Below are 16,838 nucleotides of genomic sequence, written 5' to 3'. Positions count from 1 at the left end.
AGGGTCTCTCTCTCTCTCTCTCTCTCTCTCTCTCTCTCTCTCTCTCTCTCTCTCTCTCTCTCTCTCTCTCTCTCTTTTAACAGAACATCTATTGAAGATGGGGTCTGCATTGTCACTGTGTTAGTATGTCAATGCAAATGAAAAGCGTATGTCAGCATTCCCAAGTTTTGTTTGATTAATTTTTCCTTCCACCCTGAGCGTTTCTCTTCATATCCAGAGACATCTGACAGACAGGTACTCATAATATTGGTTAATTTTGGTCTTATCCCTCTCTTCTTACCTGTAACTTAATTTTCTCCCTTTGAAAGCCCTCCCAAAGAAGTTCATTAAGCGCGTGATATCATTCAGGGAGCGCCGGGCTTCCTTAATGTTGTTTTTGACATTAACGTCTTTGAAGTGAAGAGAAAACCAATTTCCTCCTAAATCCTCTGGAAGGTGGCCTTCTTTTCGGGGCCTTGGGCATATTGCTCTTTTTAACCCGGGAGTGTTATAGTAACGATTCATGGTGCGATCAAGAGTACTTTTTATCCTGACGTCTCACTTAACTGTATCTTATGCTGAGGCATAGGATACGCTCCTGAACGCCTCTGTTTATTTCAGGTCTAAAGGGAAAGATAACACGATATTGGGGCTTATCCCCGAAAGAAGTTATAAAACTGCCAGACTGGCTCATTTTTTAGGTCTGAACCACGTTGTATTTTCGTGTGTACATTCTTACGTGAGTTTTGTTTACCTTAACTGTAATTTTTGCGGTGATTTTTTCCTGTCCTTTATATTTTTAGCTTCATCGACAGACGTCATGACTGTTTTTATGATCTAATTTCATACGTTTTTTAAACAAAATTATCATCTTATGCCCTTAGTACATAAGTACTTGTCCTTATGATCTTTGCCTCTTGCTGTTAGATCCCTCCTTAAAGGCAAAATATCAAGTCTGCTTTGCGATACTCTTGCAGCGATAACTTTTGCGGTGCATATCTTGCTGAAGGCTTCCTTTGGACTATAAAATCCCGTTCATTCTTTCTTATACGTTGTAGTGTCGTTTAACACCGATTAAACTTCATCTGTTATCATTTTCATGTATTACAGACCTTACTGTTCAAGTTGTTTACTCTATAGACAAATGGATCTTGACTGAGCATAAACTAAGGTATAGTAAATAATTTCATAACAGGTGATAAGCGGTGGCCATAAACTCCATCTGTTGTAGTATCTCAGCTGCGAACAAATCGATCCCGATTCATTCCTCCATTAGAATCGCAGTTCGCAACGGATGTCTTGTCATTCTCTCCTGTTATTTATAGAGGATCAGCTCCAAGCTCCAGAAGGTCACGGATGTGACGGACATTGCAAGCGGAATTAATAAAAAAAGCGGAAATGATTTTTTTTACAGATGGAGGATGTGTGTTGCAATGTTGATTGAATAAAACTCGAGGGGTGGCTTCAAAAGGGTGTATAAAAAGCGTTAAGTCATTCCTTCGCTAACCTGGCTTCAGTTGCTTCTTTCCGGAAGTGGTCTTGGCGTATCTATGTATACAGTAGTAATATGTAAGAGGAAAAACGCGTGACACTTTCAAGTTTAAACTTTGCAATAATAATAATAATAATGATAATAATAATAATATGCTTTATTTCAGCTTAGGGTCGTACATATGCAATATACAAAGTAGAGACAGTACAATACACAATTTAGATAAACGAAATAAACAGTTGCTGAAGTAATAGTATTAGTAGTATTCATAATCATAAAATAACAATAATAATATAGAAATAATAGTAGAAATAAGAAAAATGGTAACGGTGATAAAAACAGTAGCACGAGAGCGGAAAATGAAGAACTTCTAAAGCACTGCCATCAAACGTGTGTGTGTGTGTGTGCGTGTGTGTGTGTGTGTGTGTGTACTGGTGATATATTTTTCTCTCGTCCTTCTTGCTTGGCTAGATAAGAACTTTTGATTTGCTCGCCCTTTGGCAATCACATAGAAACTTCGCCGGTCCTCACTTGAAAAAAAAATGAACTGGATGTCAGCTGACTTATCGGATCATGGTTTTTATTCACCAAAAAATAAAATGAGATTTTTAAAAATGTCTTAAAGATAATGACAGTATATTATTATTGCAAGTATTGTTATTATTGACAGCAGTTTATCATGTTTAATTTTATATGTATATCTGTTAGTACCAGGTGACAACATCAATATCCGTAGAAATTATCATAGGTCGACATCTAGAAGACCTTAGGTAAAGGTAATAAAGTTAATTTGGATTTAATGAGAAATCAGCGCTTTGTTTTCAGTGTTCACACGGATATAAATCATTGTAATATACATACGTAAATACACACATATATATATATATATGTATACATATATATGTATATTATATACATACATACCTACATATACACGTGTGTCGGTCTGTCTGTTTCTGCTGGGTGCGTAAATATGTTTGAACATGAAACCTGAGAGAGAGAGAGAGAGAGAGAGAGAGAGAGAGAGAGAGAGAGAGAGAGAGAGAGAGAGAGAGAGAGAGAGAAAGAGAGAGAGCTTTCATTCCTTTAATCTCTCTGCAATTAAATAGCAGTATTTGCAAAACAATCACTCAGTAGAATCTCCATGCAACGCCAGCTCTCTCTCTCTCTCTCTCTCTCTCTCTCTCTCTCTCTCTCTCTCTCTCTCTCCCTCTCCCCCGAAACCTTGTGGCTTATCTATCGTCTCCGCGATATCACTCTGCTGCAATAACCGTTTGTCTTACTTCCCATTGTTTATAGGCGTCTATATATCCAGCTCTTTCCACTGGTCTTGTTTTTAACTTTGTTTTCGCAGATGCAGTTTTTCAGGAGATTAGTGTCATTTCTTATTTATGGCGTACTGACGGGGTATTTTTTCTTCCAGAGCTTTTTTTTTTTTTGTTTTTTTTGAGAGTTTTTTGGCGATCGTTATTTGTTTGCTACTTATAGATTTATATATTTTGGTTATTATTTTTTTTATATTAGTCGTAATACAGATTTTGTATGTGGACTTGAAATGCCTATGATTACACAACATGATTCTCTCTCTCTCTCTCTCTCTCTCTCTCTCTCTCTCTCTCTCTCTCTCTCTCTCTCTCTCTCTCTTCGAATTTCATCCTCCTCTAACGCTAAAAGACGCCAAATTAGTTGTGTGTGTGTACATTGCAAAGAGAGAGAGAGAGAGAGAGAGAGAGAGAGAGAGAGAGAGAGAGAGAGAGTTATGTGACCAAACCACGTTAATTTCCGCGAAGCAGGAGGCTTTTAATAATGATATGTTGGTGTTAAAATAAGGTTCATAATTTTTGTCTTTCTAAAATAACTCATAGAAAATTGAAGTTCAGTGGCCTAGATGAAGAAACGTATTTAGAACTCCGGCTGAACTAACAAGGAAGTTCTGATGTGGAATTGCTCCTGACGAAAGTAACTTCAGGAGAGTTCTGTCGGTTTACGATCGAAATGTTTACCTTCCTCGCAAGTTCTGCCTCTTGCGTGTAGTAGTTGGAATGGAAATAGTCTGATATCCCCTGCGTGTTTTCCGAGTTTTCTTTTATCCCTTTCATGTTTTTGTTTCTTTGCCCGTTCAGTGAAATATGGAAAGTTATCCTTTTCATAACCCTTTTCCTTGATGATTTCTGTCGTAAATCGGTCGTTAATTGAATAAAAATAGAGGATATTCGTCTTAATCTTTATACAAACAATTAGTTTCTTTGTCAGAGAGACACGTCTTCATTGCTCTGTGTTATTTTTACTGCCCGGATTATGAATACTTATTGTCTTATCTTCGATGTTTCTCAAAATAATTTGTGCTTGTTTCCGGGAGAGAGAGAGAGAGAGAGAGAGAGAGAGAGAGAGAGAGAGAGACTATGTCAACAGTATTGTCATCAAAAAGTAGTTTAGTAGTGGAGAGAGAGAGAGAGAGAGAGAGAGAGAGAGAGAGAGAGAGAGAGAGAGAGAGAGAGAGAGAGAGACACTATGTCAACAGTATTGTCATCAAAAAGTAGTTCAGTAGTGGAGAGAGAGAGAGAGAGAGAGAGAGAGAGAGAGAGAGAGAGAGAGAGAGAGAGAGAGAGAGAGAGAGAGAACGATGTCAACAGTATTGTCATCAAAAAGTGGTTCAGTAGTGGATAGAGAGAGAGAGAGATGTCACAGTATTGTCATCAAAAAGTGGTTCAGTAGTGGATAGAGAGAGAGAGAGAGAGAGAGAGAGAGAGAGAGAGAGAGAGAGAGAGAGAGAGAGAGAGAGAACGATCAGAGTATTGTCATCAAAAGTAAATTGTCATCAAGTAGTTCAGAGAGAGAGAGAGAGAGAGAGAGAGAGAGAGAGAGAGAGAGAGAGAGAGAGAGAGCACTATGTCAACAGTATTGTCATCAAAAAGTAGTTCAGTAGTGGAGAGAGAGAGAGAGAGAGAGAACGATGTCAACAGTATTGTCATCAAAAAGTGGTTCAGTAGTGGATAGAGAGAGAGAGAGAGAGAGAGAGAGAGAGAGAGAGAGAGAGAGAGAGAGAGACACTATGTCAGCAGTATTGTCATCAAAAGTAGTTTAGTAGTGAGAGAGAGAGAGAGAGAGAGAGAGAGAGAGAGAGAGAGAGAGCACTATGTCAACAGTATTGTCATCAAAAAGTAGTTTAGTAGTGGAGAGAGAGAGAGAGAGAGAGAGAGAACGATGTCAACAGTATTGTCATCAAAAAGTGGTTCAGTAGTGGAGAGAGAGAGAGAGAGAGAGAGAGAGAGGATGTCAACAGTATTGTCATCAAAAAAGTGGTTCAGTAGTGGATTGAGAGAGAGAGAGAGAGAGAGAGAGAGAGAGAGAGAGAGGCACTATGTCAACAGTATTGTCATCAAAAGTGGTTTAGTAGTGGAGAGAGAGAGAGAGAGAGAGAGAGAGAGAGAGAGAGAGAGAGGCACTATGTCAACAGTATTGTCATCAAAAAGTAGTTTAGTAGTGGAGAGAGAGAGAGAGAGAGAGAGAGAGAGAGAGAGAGACGATGTCAACAGTATTGTCATCAAAAAGTGGTTCAGTGGAGTGGAGAGAGAGAGAGAGAGAGAGAGAGAGAGAGAGAGAGAGAGAGAGAGAGAGAACGATGTCAACAGTATTGTCATCAAAAAGTAGTTCAGTAGTGGAGAGAGAGAGAGAGAGAGAGAGAGAGAGAGAGAGAGAGAGAGAGAGTCAACAGTAGATCAAAAAGTAGTTCAGAGGAGAGAGAGAGAACGATGTCGGCAATCTATTAATCGTCAAAAGTGGTTCAGTAGTGGAAAGTGGTTCAGAGTGGATAGAGAGAGAGAGAGAGAAGAGAGAGAGAGAGGCACTATGTCCAACAGTATTGTCATCAAAAGTAGTTCAGTAGTGGAGAGAGAGAGAGAGAGAGAGAGAGAGAGGGGAGAGAAAGAGGAGAGAGCACTATGTCAACAGTATTATTGTCATCAAAGTAGTTCAGTGGTGGATGGGAGAGAGAGAGAGAGAGAGAGAGAGAGAGAGAAGAGGAGAGAGAGAGAGGCACTATGTCAACAGTATTGTCATCAAAAAGTGGTTCAGTGAGTGGATAGAGAGAGAGAGAGAGAGAGGGAGAGAGAAGGCACTATGTCCAACAATTGTCATCAAAAGTAGTTCAGTAGTGGAGAGAGAGGAGAGGGAGAGAGAACAGTGTCAACAGTATTGTCATCAAAAGTGGTTCAGTAGTGGTGGAGAGAGAGAGAGAGAGAGAGAGAGGAGGACACGATGTCAACAGTATTGTCATCAAAAAGTAGTTCAGTAGTGGAGAGAGAGAGAGAGAGAGAGAGAGAGAGAGGGAGAGAGAGAGGGAACGATGTCAACATTGTTGTCATCAAAAGTGGTTCAGTAGTGGGAGAGAGAGAGAGAGAGAGAGAGAGAGAGAGAGAGAGAACGATGTCCAACAGTATTGTCATCAAAAAGTAGTTCAGTAGTGGAGAGATTAGAGAGTGTCAACAGTATTGTCATCAAAAAGTGGTTCAGTAGTAGAGAGAGAGAGAGAGAGAGAGAGATATCAACAGTATTGTCATCAAAAAGTAGTTCAGTAATAGAGAGAGAGAGAGAGAGAGAGAGAGAGACCCATCGCTTTGATGCGTCCGCTTCGCCACCATACAATATGCATTATCATCCGTAACCAAGGCTCAACTATTCATAGTAAATCCTTTGAAGTTTATAGTCACTTTTCTTTTCCTTGGTTCTTTTTTCATTCCCCTTCTTCCCAGTTACTGCATCTTCCCCCTCTCTATTCCCTCTTTTCCACCCTTTCCTTTCGCTATGCTTTCTTTACTTTTCTGTATCTCTCCTCAGTAAGTGCCATCTCTCTTTCCCGTACTTTCCTTTCTTTTCTTTACCCTTCCCTTTCTTTCTTCACTCTTTCCGTTTCCTCCGTGTCTCCCTTCTCACTTGAACTTCTTTTGCTCTCTACCCTTCCCTCGTAATTTTCAATTTCTATCATTAGTTGCACAGTCCTCCCTTTGCTTCGTAGTGTTACCTATTTTACCTTTTACATTTCGCTCTGTCATCTCTTCCCAGCATCTTTTAATCTCTCATGGCCTCTCGTCCGTATTCTCTTTTATCGTTTTCCTTTGGCTGTGTCAAATATACTTTTCCTCAACGTCCTTTCTCTTTCTTCCCCTTACTGAACCTCTTATTCGTTTTTTGCCTTTCTACTTGGACACTCTGTCTCTCCCCTCACCGTTTTCTCTTCACCTCGCTCTGCTCTCCCTGTTTGATTTTCCCTCTCTTTCTCTCCCTCTCCCCCCCCCCTCCATTTCTTCCCTTTCTCTCCGGTTATTCTTTTCACCCATTTCTTTTCTCGCTTTTATTCTGGCCATCTTTGCTTTTGTTTACTCATATGTCAACTCATATTGCATGAGGTTCGCCCCTCCCCGTTTTTGTCATCACTCCCCTCCTCTCTCTCTCTCTCTCTCTCTCTCTCTCTCTCTCTCTCTCTCTCTCTCTCTCTCTCTCTCTCCACAAACACGGACTTCTCAGCCTCTCCTTATTTTATTGTTGCCCTGTTCTCTGTCAGCTCATTCCACTTTTACATTTTTTTCTTTCTATCTGGGCACATCTTGTCAATTATATATATATATATATATATATATATATATATAATATATATATATATATATATATATATATATATATATATATATATCTATATATCTTTCTTTCATATATATATATGTATGTGTATGTATTTATGTATGTATGTGTATGTGTATGTATATATATATAATATATATATATATATATATATATATATATATATATATATACTGTATATATATATATATATATATATATATATATATATATATATATATATATATATATATGATTCTTCATATTAAATAGAGGTAAAGCTGTCCTGAATTTAAAAAACATTGTTATTGTCATTGGGACTTGAAATTATATAAAGCCTACAGGAAAAAAAAATATATTGGCGAAAACTTAATTAATGATCAAACATTTACAAATACGTACACTTGAATTCTTACATGTGTTAACATATTCAGTAATATGTTAATTGACAGACATACTATATGTGTGCCTAAGTTTTTTTTTTTTTCATAAGTTAAGAGTTCGCTCGATTCTACAGCAACAGTATCTCTGCTACATTTATAAGTCCGTGGTCCGTGAACGCTGAGACCGTTAGGGAGCCTTTGGCAAAGGGCAGGTGAAATTAGTTGGTGTAAATAGGAAAATGAACTACAGCTGTATTGAACAAAAAAGAAAAGGGAAAATCTGTTTCAAGATGAGCAACAAAAGTACATAACTGAAAAAAGGTACAGTAATCATAAAGTTATGTATTTATAAAGCTAGTGTTTGTAAACAGTTAATTTCATTGAGCCGCGTGAAAGAAACTCCAGTATAGAAGTTTTTATAAAGTTTGTCACTCATAAACGGCGTTTCTCTCTCTCTCTCTGTCTCTCTCTCTCTCTCTCAATTTTTCACTATATATACACACACACACACACACACACACACACACACATATATATATATATATATATATATATATATATATATATATATATATATATATATATATATATATATATATATATATATATAAACAAAACAACTCTCTCTCTCTCTCTCTCTCTCTCAATATTTATTATTATATATATACATATATATATATATATATATATATATATATATATATATATATATATATATATATATATATATATATATATATAAACAATTACCCCCTCAGGAGGATTCTACCTACAGTTATTTTTATAATAAGCCTTTATGGCTGCCTTTCAAGTAACACCTCTTGAGTTGAAATTTCAGAAGAAATGTCTTCCTGCCAGTTTTTCCTAAGGGAGCAACTTGCAAAGTAATTTAGAGTATATCTTAATGCACATAAAACTGTCATCCTAAAATTGTTAAAATATCGCCCACTTACCATTTGAAATTATCACCCAAGTTGCAACCAAGAGGTTTTACACATTCGTTACGAATTAGAAACATGCATCTGATTATGACCCCATCACAGTACTTTAATGCCAGAAGATTAAATTTGCCGGGAGAAGAAGTTGAGGTAAAATAGCCTAAACACTCTTTAGAGGAGAGGAAAAATAGCAACTTCATTTCACGCATCGCCACTACCGAAAGAGCTTTGGGACTTCTCCAGGGCCCTGCCCCCTAACTTCACAACCAGCGTTTTTTGGTTCTTTGACTTTTGGACCAACGAAGTTTGAAGGTCGACCAAAAAGACAAATAACAATCGCGTGTCTCGAGATAAAGTGATGAACCGAGCGTTTTCATTCTTTTTCCTGGGAGAGAGAGAGAGAGAGAGAGAGAGAGAAAGATGTCTTTGAAAAGACAGAGAGTGGGGGAGATTTAAAAGTCTGAAAGAAAGATTTTTTGGAGAGAGAGAGAGAGAGAGAGAGAGAGAGAGAGAGAGAGAGAGAGAGAGAGAGAGAGAGAGAGAGAGAGAGAATGTCTTTGAAGCTCTGAAGAACTCATAGAAATGATATTAGATTTTATTCCCCTGGTAATCACATTTGGTTTCTAAATGGAGAAGATCCTAAAAAGATTGTCGAAAGGCAAATTGGAATGGAAGCCTACCACTTTTTAGTCTTCGTTCTTATAAGAGAGAGAGAGAGAGAGAGAGAGAGAGAGAGAGAGAAGAATAGGTGACTCTTTCCCGTATGCTAACTTGGACATCACTCCTTCCTCGCGGTACTACATATAAACCTCTTTTTCAACTGAGGTTTGGTCTGCGTCACGTAACGTGTTAGTCGATAGAGACGGGAAGGGGAGATGTGGAAAAAATTAGGTGAAGATAATAGTTCTGCCTTGATGTACCGTCCATTATTAATGTCCCCCCGAGGTGTTTTATGGGGTTCTTTCTGTACGTGATAGGCATTGTTGTGGGTATTTATTTGGCACTATGGGCATCTTGAGAGGCGCTGTTTTGAACAAGATTTTTTTTTATTCTGATTAACTGTAGTTCATATATTGCAGAAATGATAAGGGTAGTGCGACATGCTTCCATAAATAAGGTGGTAAATGGATGAGTAAAACCTGTATTTAGATAGAGGTATTTACGATTTTAAAATACCATTACCACCACAAGATTAATAATAATGATAAAAATAAAAATTATTATTATTATGTGATTAGTTTTCTTCCTTTTTTTCCGCTATTTTTGCGGAGTGAGTTGAAGATTGAATAAGATATTTTGGGGCTTACAAAGAAGGAAATTGTCAGATTACAGAAAACTCTCTCTCTCTCCTCTCTCTCTCTCTCTCTCTCTCTCTCTCTCTCTCTCTCTCTCTCTCTCTCACCACTCAGTTACATCACCGTCTTATGTTATTCTTGTCTGTGGATCTTTATTACACAGATAAATGATAATTTAATTATATCCATATTTCTGCAGAAATCTCAGTTGCCTGATTTTCCAATTCTTTGCTTTTTATTCTATACATTAAATATTTTACCTGCCGTTTATTCATATTCTAATGTCCCTCTTTTCCCGCAGTATGAGTTCAAAGCGAAGGGCATCAAGAAGAAGAAGGTCAGCTTCGAAGTGTCCACGGAAGGGGTTAAGGTGTCACTCAGGAAGAAGAAGGTGAGGAAACTCTGTTGTTTATTTCTTTGTTACGAAGGCCAGCTTTTTTAAAATTTTATTTGTAAGGCATTTGTTTGTATTTTTATTATAACAGTTGCTGTGGCTTTACATCAGCGTTAGTATTATTATTTTTGAGACAATACGACCCTGTAAAGGCTATAATATCGAAAATTAAAAGCTACAGTAGTGTTAAAAATATTTTTGTGGAAAGTTAGTCTCTCCTTGTAGTTTTTAACTTCATACATAAATATTTTTAATAATAATGTGGCTTTTAATTCTCATTATTATTATTATTATTATTATTATGTTATTATTATTATTATTATTATTATTATTATTATTGTGACCTGCGTACTAATCGTAAAAGGTGACAGCAACACAGAAAGTTGGGGTCCCAGAGGTGTCAAATTCTCAAAAATCGGATCAAAGTACCGTTATCCTGTATACTTTTTAGTAATTTTTTGGCTGTGATTGCCACACCTGCATTGTAATACTTTCAATTTTAACCAAGAATTAACCCATTAATGACGACTTAATTACAGCATGGGCATTACGTACACTCAAAATCACAAGTAGTTGATAGCTAATTGGGCAAAGTACTGCTACTATATATATATATATATATATATATATATATATATATATATATATATATATATATATATATATATATATATATATATATTTATGTATATATATATATATATATATATATATATATATATATATATATATATATATATATATGTGTATATAGATGTATTCATTGTGTGTGCTTGTCTGCATGTGCAAGCGTAGATGTATGACATATGTGGGTATGTGTACATACATTTATGACGTGTCTTATCTTGAAAATCATACATCCACAGACACAGAATTCAACGGCGATGAAAGTGACAGAGGTACATCAGATTCCATTTCATTTTTCATTCCGGATAATTCGAGATGATAGATTTTTTTTTTTTGATCTCTCTCCAAGTGATAGAATCTCTCCTTCATTCCTGAGGCGATAGAATCTCCCCTCTGAGTATGTCATTGAATCTCGTTTTCCCGCCGTGTTTTGGTGTAGTTGTTATAATGCACACACACACACACACGTGTACACATGTACGCAGTCACCTTGTGTAAGGGAGAAGTCGTCATCATAACGGAAGCCTTGCCTAAACATCTTGACTATTTGCAAAAGGTCATGTTGCGGCATTCGTACACCTCGCAATTCGTCTTTCTTCCTTAGCGAGACACTGTAGTGGGAGGGGGCTGGGGGAGGTTATCTCCGTCCCCCACCCACACCCCATCCTCCGATGGGGTTGGGGTACCACCCATGTTCCCCAGATGCCAACTCCCACATCTCCACAATCACTTCATCTCTCGTATTTAATTAAGACATGATGGCACAGCACACGCACTTTGCCTTGTCGCGGGAGAATGGACGTCTTTCAGTGCGAAAATCAGATTTTTTTCCCTTCTTCTTCTTCCTCTCTTTTCTGGGCAATCGTTGGCTTTCTCGTAGTTACAGTAATGTTGTTGGCGGTTTTATCAGTTCTCGTTTATTTGTTTGCTGGTGCTGATGTAAGATGCTTATGAGAATTTTCTTCATCGTCGTCGTCTCATTAAGGTAATCATTTTATTTTTTTTTTTTGTAGTTGTATCTAATGCCAATTAAGTTTTTGTCTTCTTGAACGATTAAAGCAAATATATTATTTTTTATATTTTAGTTTCCACACGTTTCAGGCAGCCTTACTGACAGCCGGTACTAAGCGTATGTGAATGTGTGATTTCTTTATTATAGGTTCGTGTATAAGGACAACATAGTATCCTTAGGCATTATTCTCATTTTGTAATGAGTTAATTTATGGGTGTGTTTGTATATGGAGGGTTTCATTAAAAGAGAGGCAGAGAGAGAGAGAGTATACATTTTAGGTGTTTAAACACAGTTTTATCATTTTAATTATACCCGCAATGGACTTATTTTAATTCGGTAGTCATAAAATATTCTGACTGATGGAACAGTTGTCAAAATAGCTCGGTATTTGTTTCGGGTTTTATACAAAAAATCGCTGATGGACAACAATTCCTTATGCCACCTCTCCCTTCCATTTTTAGTTTTCTATAAAGAAAACTGGCCAGATAATATCGTCAGTCAAATCACACTTTTTATCCGCCCTCAGATCTTAAAAACTACTGAGGTTAGAGGGCTGCAAATTGGTATGTTGATCATCCAACCTCCAACCTTCAAACATACCAAGTTGTAGTCTTCTAGCCTCAGTAGTTTTTGTTTTATTTAAGGTTAAAGCTACTCATGGTCGTGCGTCTGGCACCGCTATAGCTACCAACAACACAGACCACTACCTGGTCGTGACTAAAAGTTTCATAGGCCGCGGCGGAGAGTTTGATGGGCCGTGGCTGAGAGTTTCATACAGCATTATACGCTGTACAGAAAACTCGATTGCCCCGAAGAAACTTCGGAGCATTTTTTACTTGTTTTTCTAAGCCACCAAATGAATTTTTTTAAATAGACCTTTTATATTTCCTCTTCATCCGAACTAGATTTTTCTGTGCTTTAATTTGGCTATGAATATATTTTGTGAAAATATAAAAGTTCTTCCAAAACATGGCTGCATTTCCCCACGGGGTAAAACTCACTAAAAATATTAATGTGGATTCCTGAGAACTGCTCCGATTATTTCGAAACGAATTATTATTATCAATTTTATTATTACTGCATGTTGTGTTATTAGTTACGATAGCATTCATTTCCATACAGTAATGTTACTACAGGATATATGTGTATATATATATATATATATATTTATATATAGATAGATAGATAGGTAGATAGATAGATAGATAAATAAATAGATATATGTGTATGTATAAATATGTATATGACTGAAATTTATCACATCGCCGTGATTCATATGCAAGCATTAAGCTACAAATGTCCTTTAATATCTAATTCGCTCTGTCTCGGAAATAATTTATTTTCATCTATGTTACCAGAAGGTGAATTTTTTAGTTGATAATAAGTTCTTCGTCTAGTGGGCTCCAACCACAGAAGACAAGAACTCAGGAGGACTACAGTGACGCGCATTAAACCACACGGCCATGTGATGCATATAAAAGATATGTAAACTATTTCTATTTAGGTAGAATAACTGATAATTCTGAATACTAACGCACTCCTTTGGCCGTCGACAGAAGCAAGCGGCCATGGACGAGAACAAACTCCTGGTGATGAGCCAACCCATCTACAGGATATTTTACGTGAGCCACGACTCGCAGGATCTCAAGATCTTCTCCTACATCGCCAGAGAAGCCGCCTCTAACGTCTTCAAGTGCAACGTCTTCAAAGCTACTAAGAAGGTAAGTGGGGTTGTTGCCCGTTTACGTTCTGCCTCACAGAAGGCAAAGAAATGGTTTTTGTGTAGGCTGATATTTACTTTCAGCGTCAGAGCATTTGGAAAGGTAAGTGAATTTTTTTTTTTTTTTTTTTTTTTTTTTTTAATCTTTTTACGTCGTGACCATCTCGGCTTTTGCAAGGTGAGAATTCCGGAATTGTTGTATTAAGCAACCTGTGGAAGAATTTTTAGTACTGCATTCTGTCAAGTTAGAATATTACACAGCTTACTTATGTACGTCATATATATATATATATATATATATATATATATATATATATATATATATATATATATATATATATATATATATATACATACATATACATGCATACATAATATATATATACACACATAAATACATACATGCATACGTACACGCACTGTGTTAAAGCTTATTCAGTCCTTTTTACTTCTGATAATGGCTTTAAACTTCGTACTTAAATGCAGCGAGTAAGCTCCGCAGGTTTATGTTTTGTGATATTTCTCGTATTTTGATGATCGGCATTAAAAAATGACAATTTTGTATAAATTAATGATCGGAATATTAGCTTTTGTGGTCATATGTATAGATTTATATGATAATGCAGAAATATCAGTCTGGAACGTGATATGTAATGTTTGCAGTTGTTTTGCATTGCAATGTTGCAAGTGGTTGCTGATGTGAACACAAATATATGTCTGTATGTGTATACAACATACATACATATACATATATATGTATATATAAATATAAACATACACAAGAAAGCTTTACTGGCATAGCCTATAGGCCCTCTTGGTTCGAGGCTGTTCCGTGGCCAAGAAAAGCATAAGTCTTTCATTTAATTATCACTTATAGTATGCATATTTGAAATACAAAAGGCACCTAATGCTGGAACATATATTATTTTAACTGAATATGTACATACACGCACGCATATATGTAATATGTATATGTTGTTTTATGAATACAATGAGTTTCCGAACCATTTATATCCGTACATAAACGAGTAGGAATGATGACAAACTTTAGACACTGAAAAGAAAATATCGCACGGAACATTTGGAAAATATTTAATGTTAAATTATACCTCATATTCAAAATGTTCTAATTATAAAACAAACTTATTAATGAATTATTTTATTTTACCCACGCTGAAAGTTTCACGTTTAACCTAGTAAAACAAAAAATAAAACTGTTCGATTTGTCAATCCTCATGGTAAAAGAATTCGTCTCCCTTTACCTCAGTGTATTCTTATCTCCACCTTTTTAAAGGCATTCCCCCTCCCCCTCCCCCTCCCCTCATCTTCACTTGGACATCCAATCCCCTCCTCCCCCTTGGCTTGGATATTTGAGGGCTCTCAGCTGGGACGTTTCAAATGTAGCCTAATCCCTGGTGTTCCCAAACAAACAGACAGCAGTTCATCGTAGACAAAAGGTGCTTAGAGAGAGAGAGAGAGAGAGAGAGAGAGAGCAAGCTTGCTGGTAGTAATCTTTTCTCTTTGTTTATGCTTCGAAATACGAATGTTTTCTGCCGTTTATGAATGATTGTAAACTTATATTATATTCAGACGTTTTACAGAAGATAACACCAACCAAGAACAACTCAGTCCCCAATTCTTTTATATTTGGAAACATTAGACTTTCTATCAAAAGAGGAAGGATCAAGAATAACCTTTTTCTAAAAGAGGACTGTAAATGAAAATTCTGTAAATGAATATTATGTCTCCCGACTTCACTCTGAGCCACTTAGATGAGACACCAAAAGAGGCCGAAGTATTCGTAGAGGGTTATTCCGATATTATGCCCAATCGTCTTACTTGACAATAAGGAGTCTTTATCTTATATCTTTGGAAAAACTGTACTTATTAATTATTAGCAAGAGAAAATGACACATGCTGTTTCGTAGTAGTTCAAGTAAACGAGTTAAATCTTTCCTTTCATTAATTGCAGTTAGTAGTATCTAAGTCCACACTTGGAAGGGGGCGGCTGGGGGAGGTAATCTCCCACTCCCTTGGGGGATGTTACCGATCATCAGGTAATCTCTCTCTCTCTCTCTCTCTCTCTCTCTCTCTCTCTCTCTCTCTCTCTCTCTCTCTCTGTCTCAAGTTAGTTTTACATACATACAAGACCATGAATAAGAGAGTTAAAATTGAAGTCCAGTATGTTCGCTCTATTTATATTGGACAATAGTGGATATAGGGACATAAGAACAAGTGTGATTATTCAGGAACACTATGTATAGAAAAGTTCTTAGCGTTTTAAGAGTGCTGATTAAATATGGGGACACACAGATGGAGGCGAATGTTTTCCATGCTTTGAAATTTTAGATTTTTAATTCTAATATTGGATGTCATGTCACATATTATGGCCATATTTTTTTACCCGCAGTTTTATTCTTTTTGTTCGCATTTATCCTTTTTCTTGAGTTGGTATTCCCTCTTGGTACATTTCACTCTGTAATACCACTTCGTATATGTCCTTGGGAAGTTTCAACAAATAATTTCCTTTTATGCTCCTTCTCTTAATAACTTTTTTATGCTCTAGCTGGCCTTTTCTTTTGTAATATTCACTTGATACCGTCAGTTTCAATCTTTTTTTTTCGTATTCCATTTTAATATAATTCAGAAAACTTTATTTTAATGTCTAACAATCTTTTCTGTTGTCGACATTCAACGTTTTATGCCCCATTTAATATATTCCCTTTTTTATGATTCAGTTTATATTTTCTCCTTTATGCACCAGTTAATTTCCTCACGCCTCATTTTTATGTAGTGGTGGCAACATATACATTTTCAAGCTTTAGTAATAATTTTGCTTTTTAGTGCTTCAAGAAATGTTTAGAATGTCAACATGAACGTTGATCATTTTTCATGTAGTAATTTTCTTCGTCGCCTCTTATTTCTTTTTATCAATTTTCTACACTTATTCTATTTCCTTTGTTTATTCCAGTACGACTATTTCGCCTTTTTTTCTCTCTCTCTCTTATATCCCATACCATCTCTATTCCCATTTCCTCCCTAAGAATCCCCCATCCATCTTCCAGAACTCCTTAAATCCCTACCATGGCCAGCATTAATACTGTATCCCCACCGTCTATCCACCTGTTGTGAATTCCCTCTTTTAATCCTCTTTGATCCGAGGGAGGCGAGGTGTGAATATTGTTAGGTATGCCTTGGCTACTCCTTCAACATTCGTCACAACATATACCCACTACATTCAGGTAGTAAAAGCGCAGTGGAGGGAGGAAATAACGTTAGGGAAGTTATCAAAGAAGCGGAATATTGGAGATACACTGGAGGACCTGTGTCTCGTCGGATGATAGAAGTGCTGGAGATAAACTGAAGGAGGTATGTCTTGTCA

At 36.6% G+C, this 16,838-nt stretch overlaps 1 protein-coding gene across 8 annotated transcripts in view; it reads left to right on the top strand.

Annotated features, from left to right (window-relative positions):
• LOC136855385 (carboxyl-terminal PDZ ligand of neuronal nitric oxide synthase protein-like) overlaps positions 1-16,838 on the top strand; it is a 514,751-nt gene that overhangs the window by 411,591 nt on the left and 86,322 nt on the right. For all 8 annotated transcript variants that reach the window (XM_067132325.1, XM_067132320.1, XM_067132323.1 and 5 more), the window contains 2 exons: positions 10,005-10,094; positions 13,293-13,457. In XM_067132325.1, the coding sequence (XP_066988426.1) occupies positions 10,005-10,094; positions 13,293-13,457 (255 nt within the window). The remainder of the gene's footprint in view (positions 1-10,004; positions 10,095-13,292; positions 13,458-16,838) is intronic.

The sequence above is a fragment of the Macrobrachium rosenbergii genome, chromosome 31 (genome assembly GCF_040412425.1).
Source record: "Macrobrachium rosenbergii isolate ZJJX-2024 chromosome 31, ASM4041242v1, whole genome shotgun sequence".
Lineage (NCBI taxonomy): Eukaryota > Metazoa > Arthropoda > Malacostraca > Decapoda > Palaemonidae > Macrobrachium > Macrobrachium rosenbergii.
Note: the sequence above shows the minus strand (reverse complement) of the source record. Positions and strands in the feature narration are given on the sequence as shown.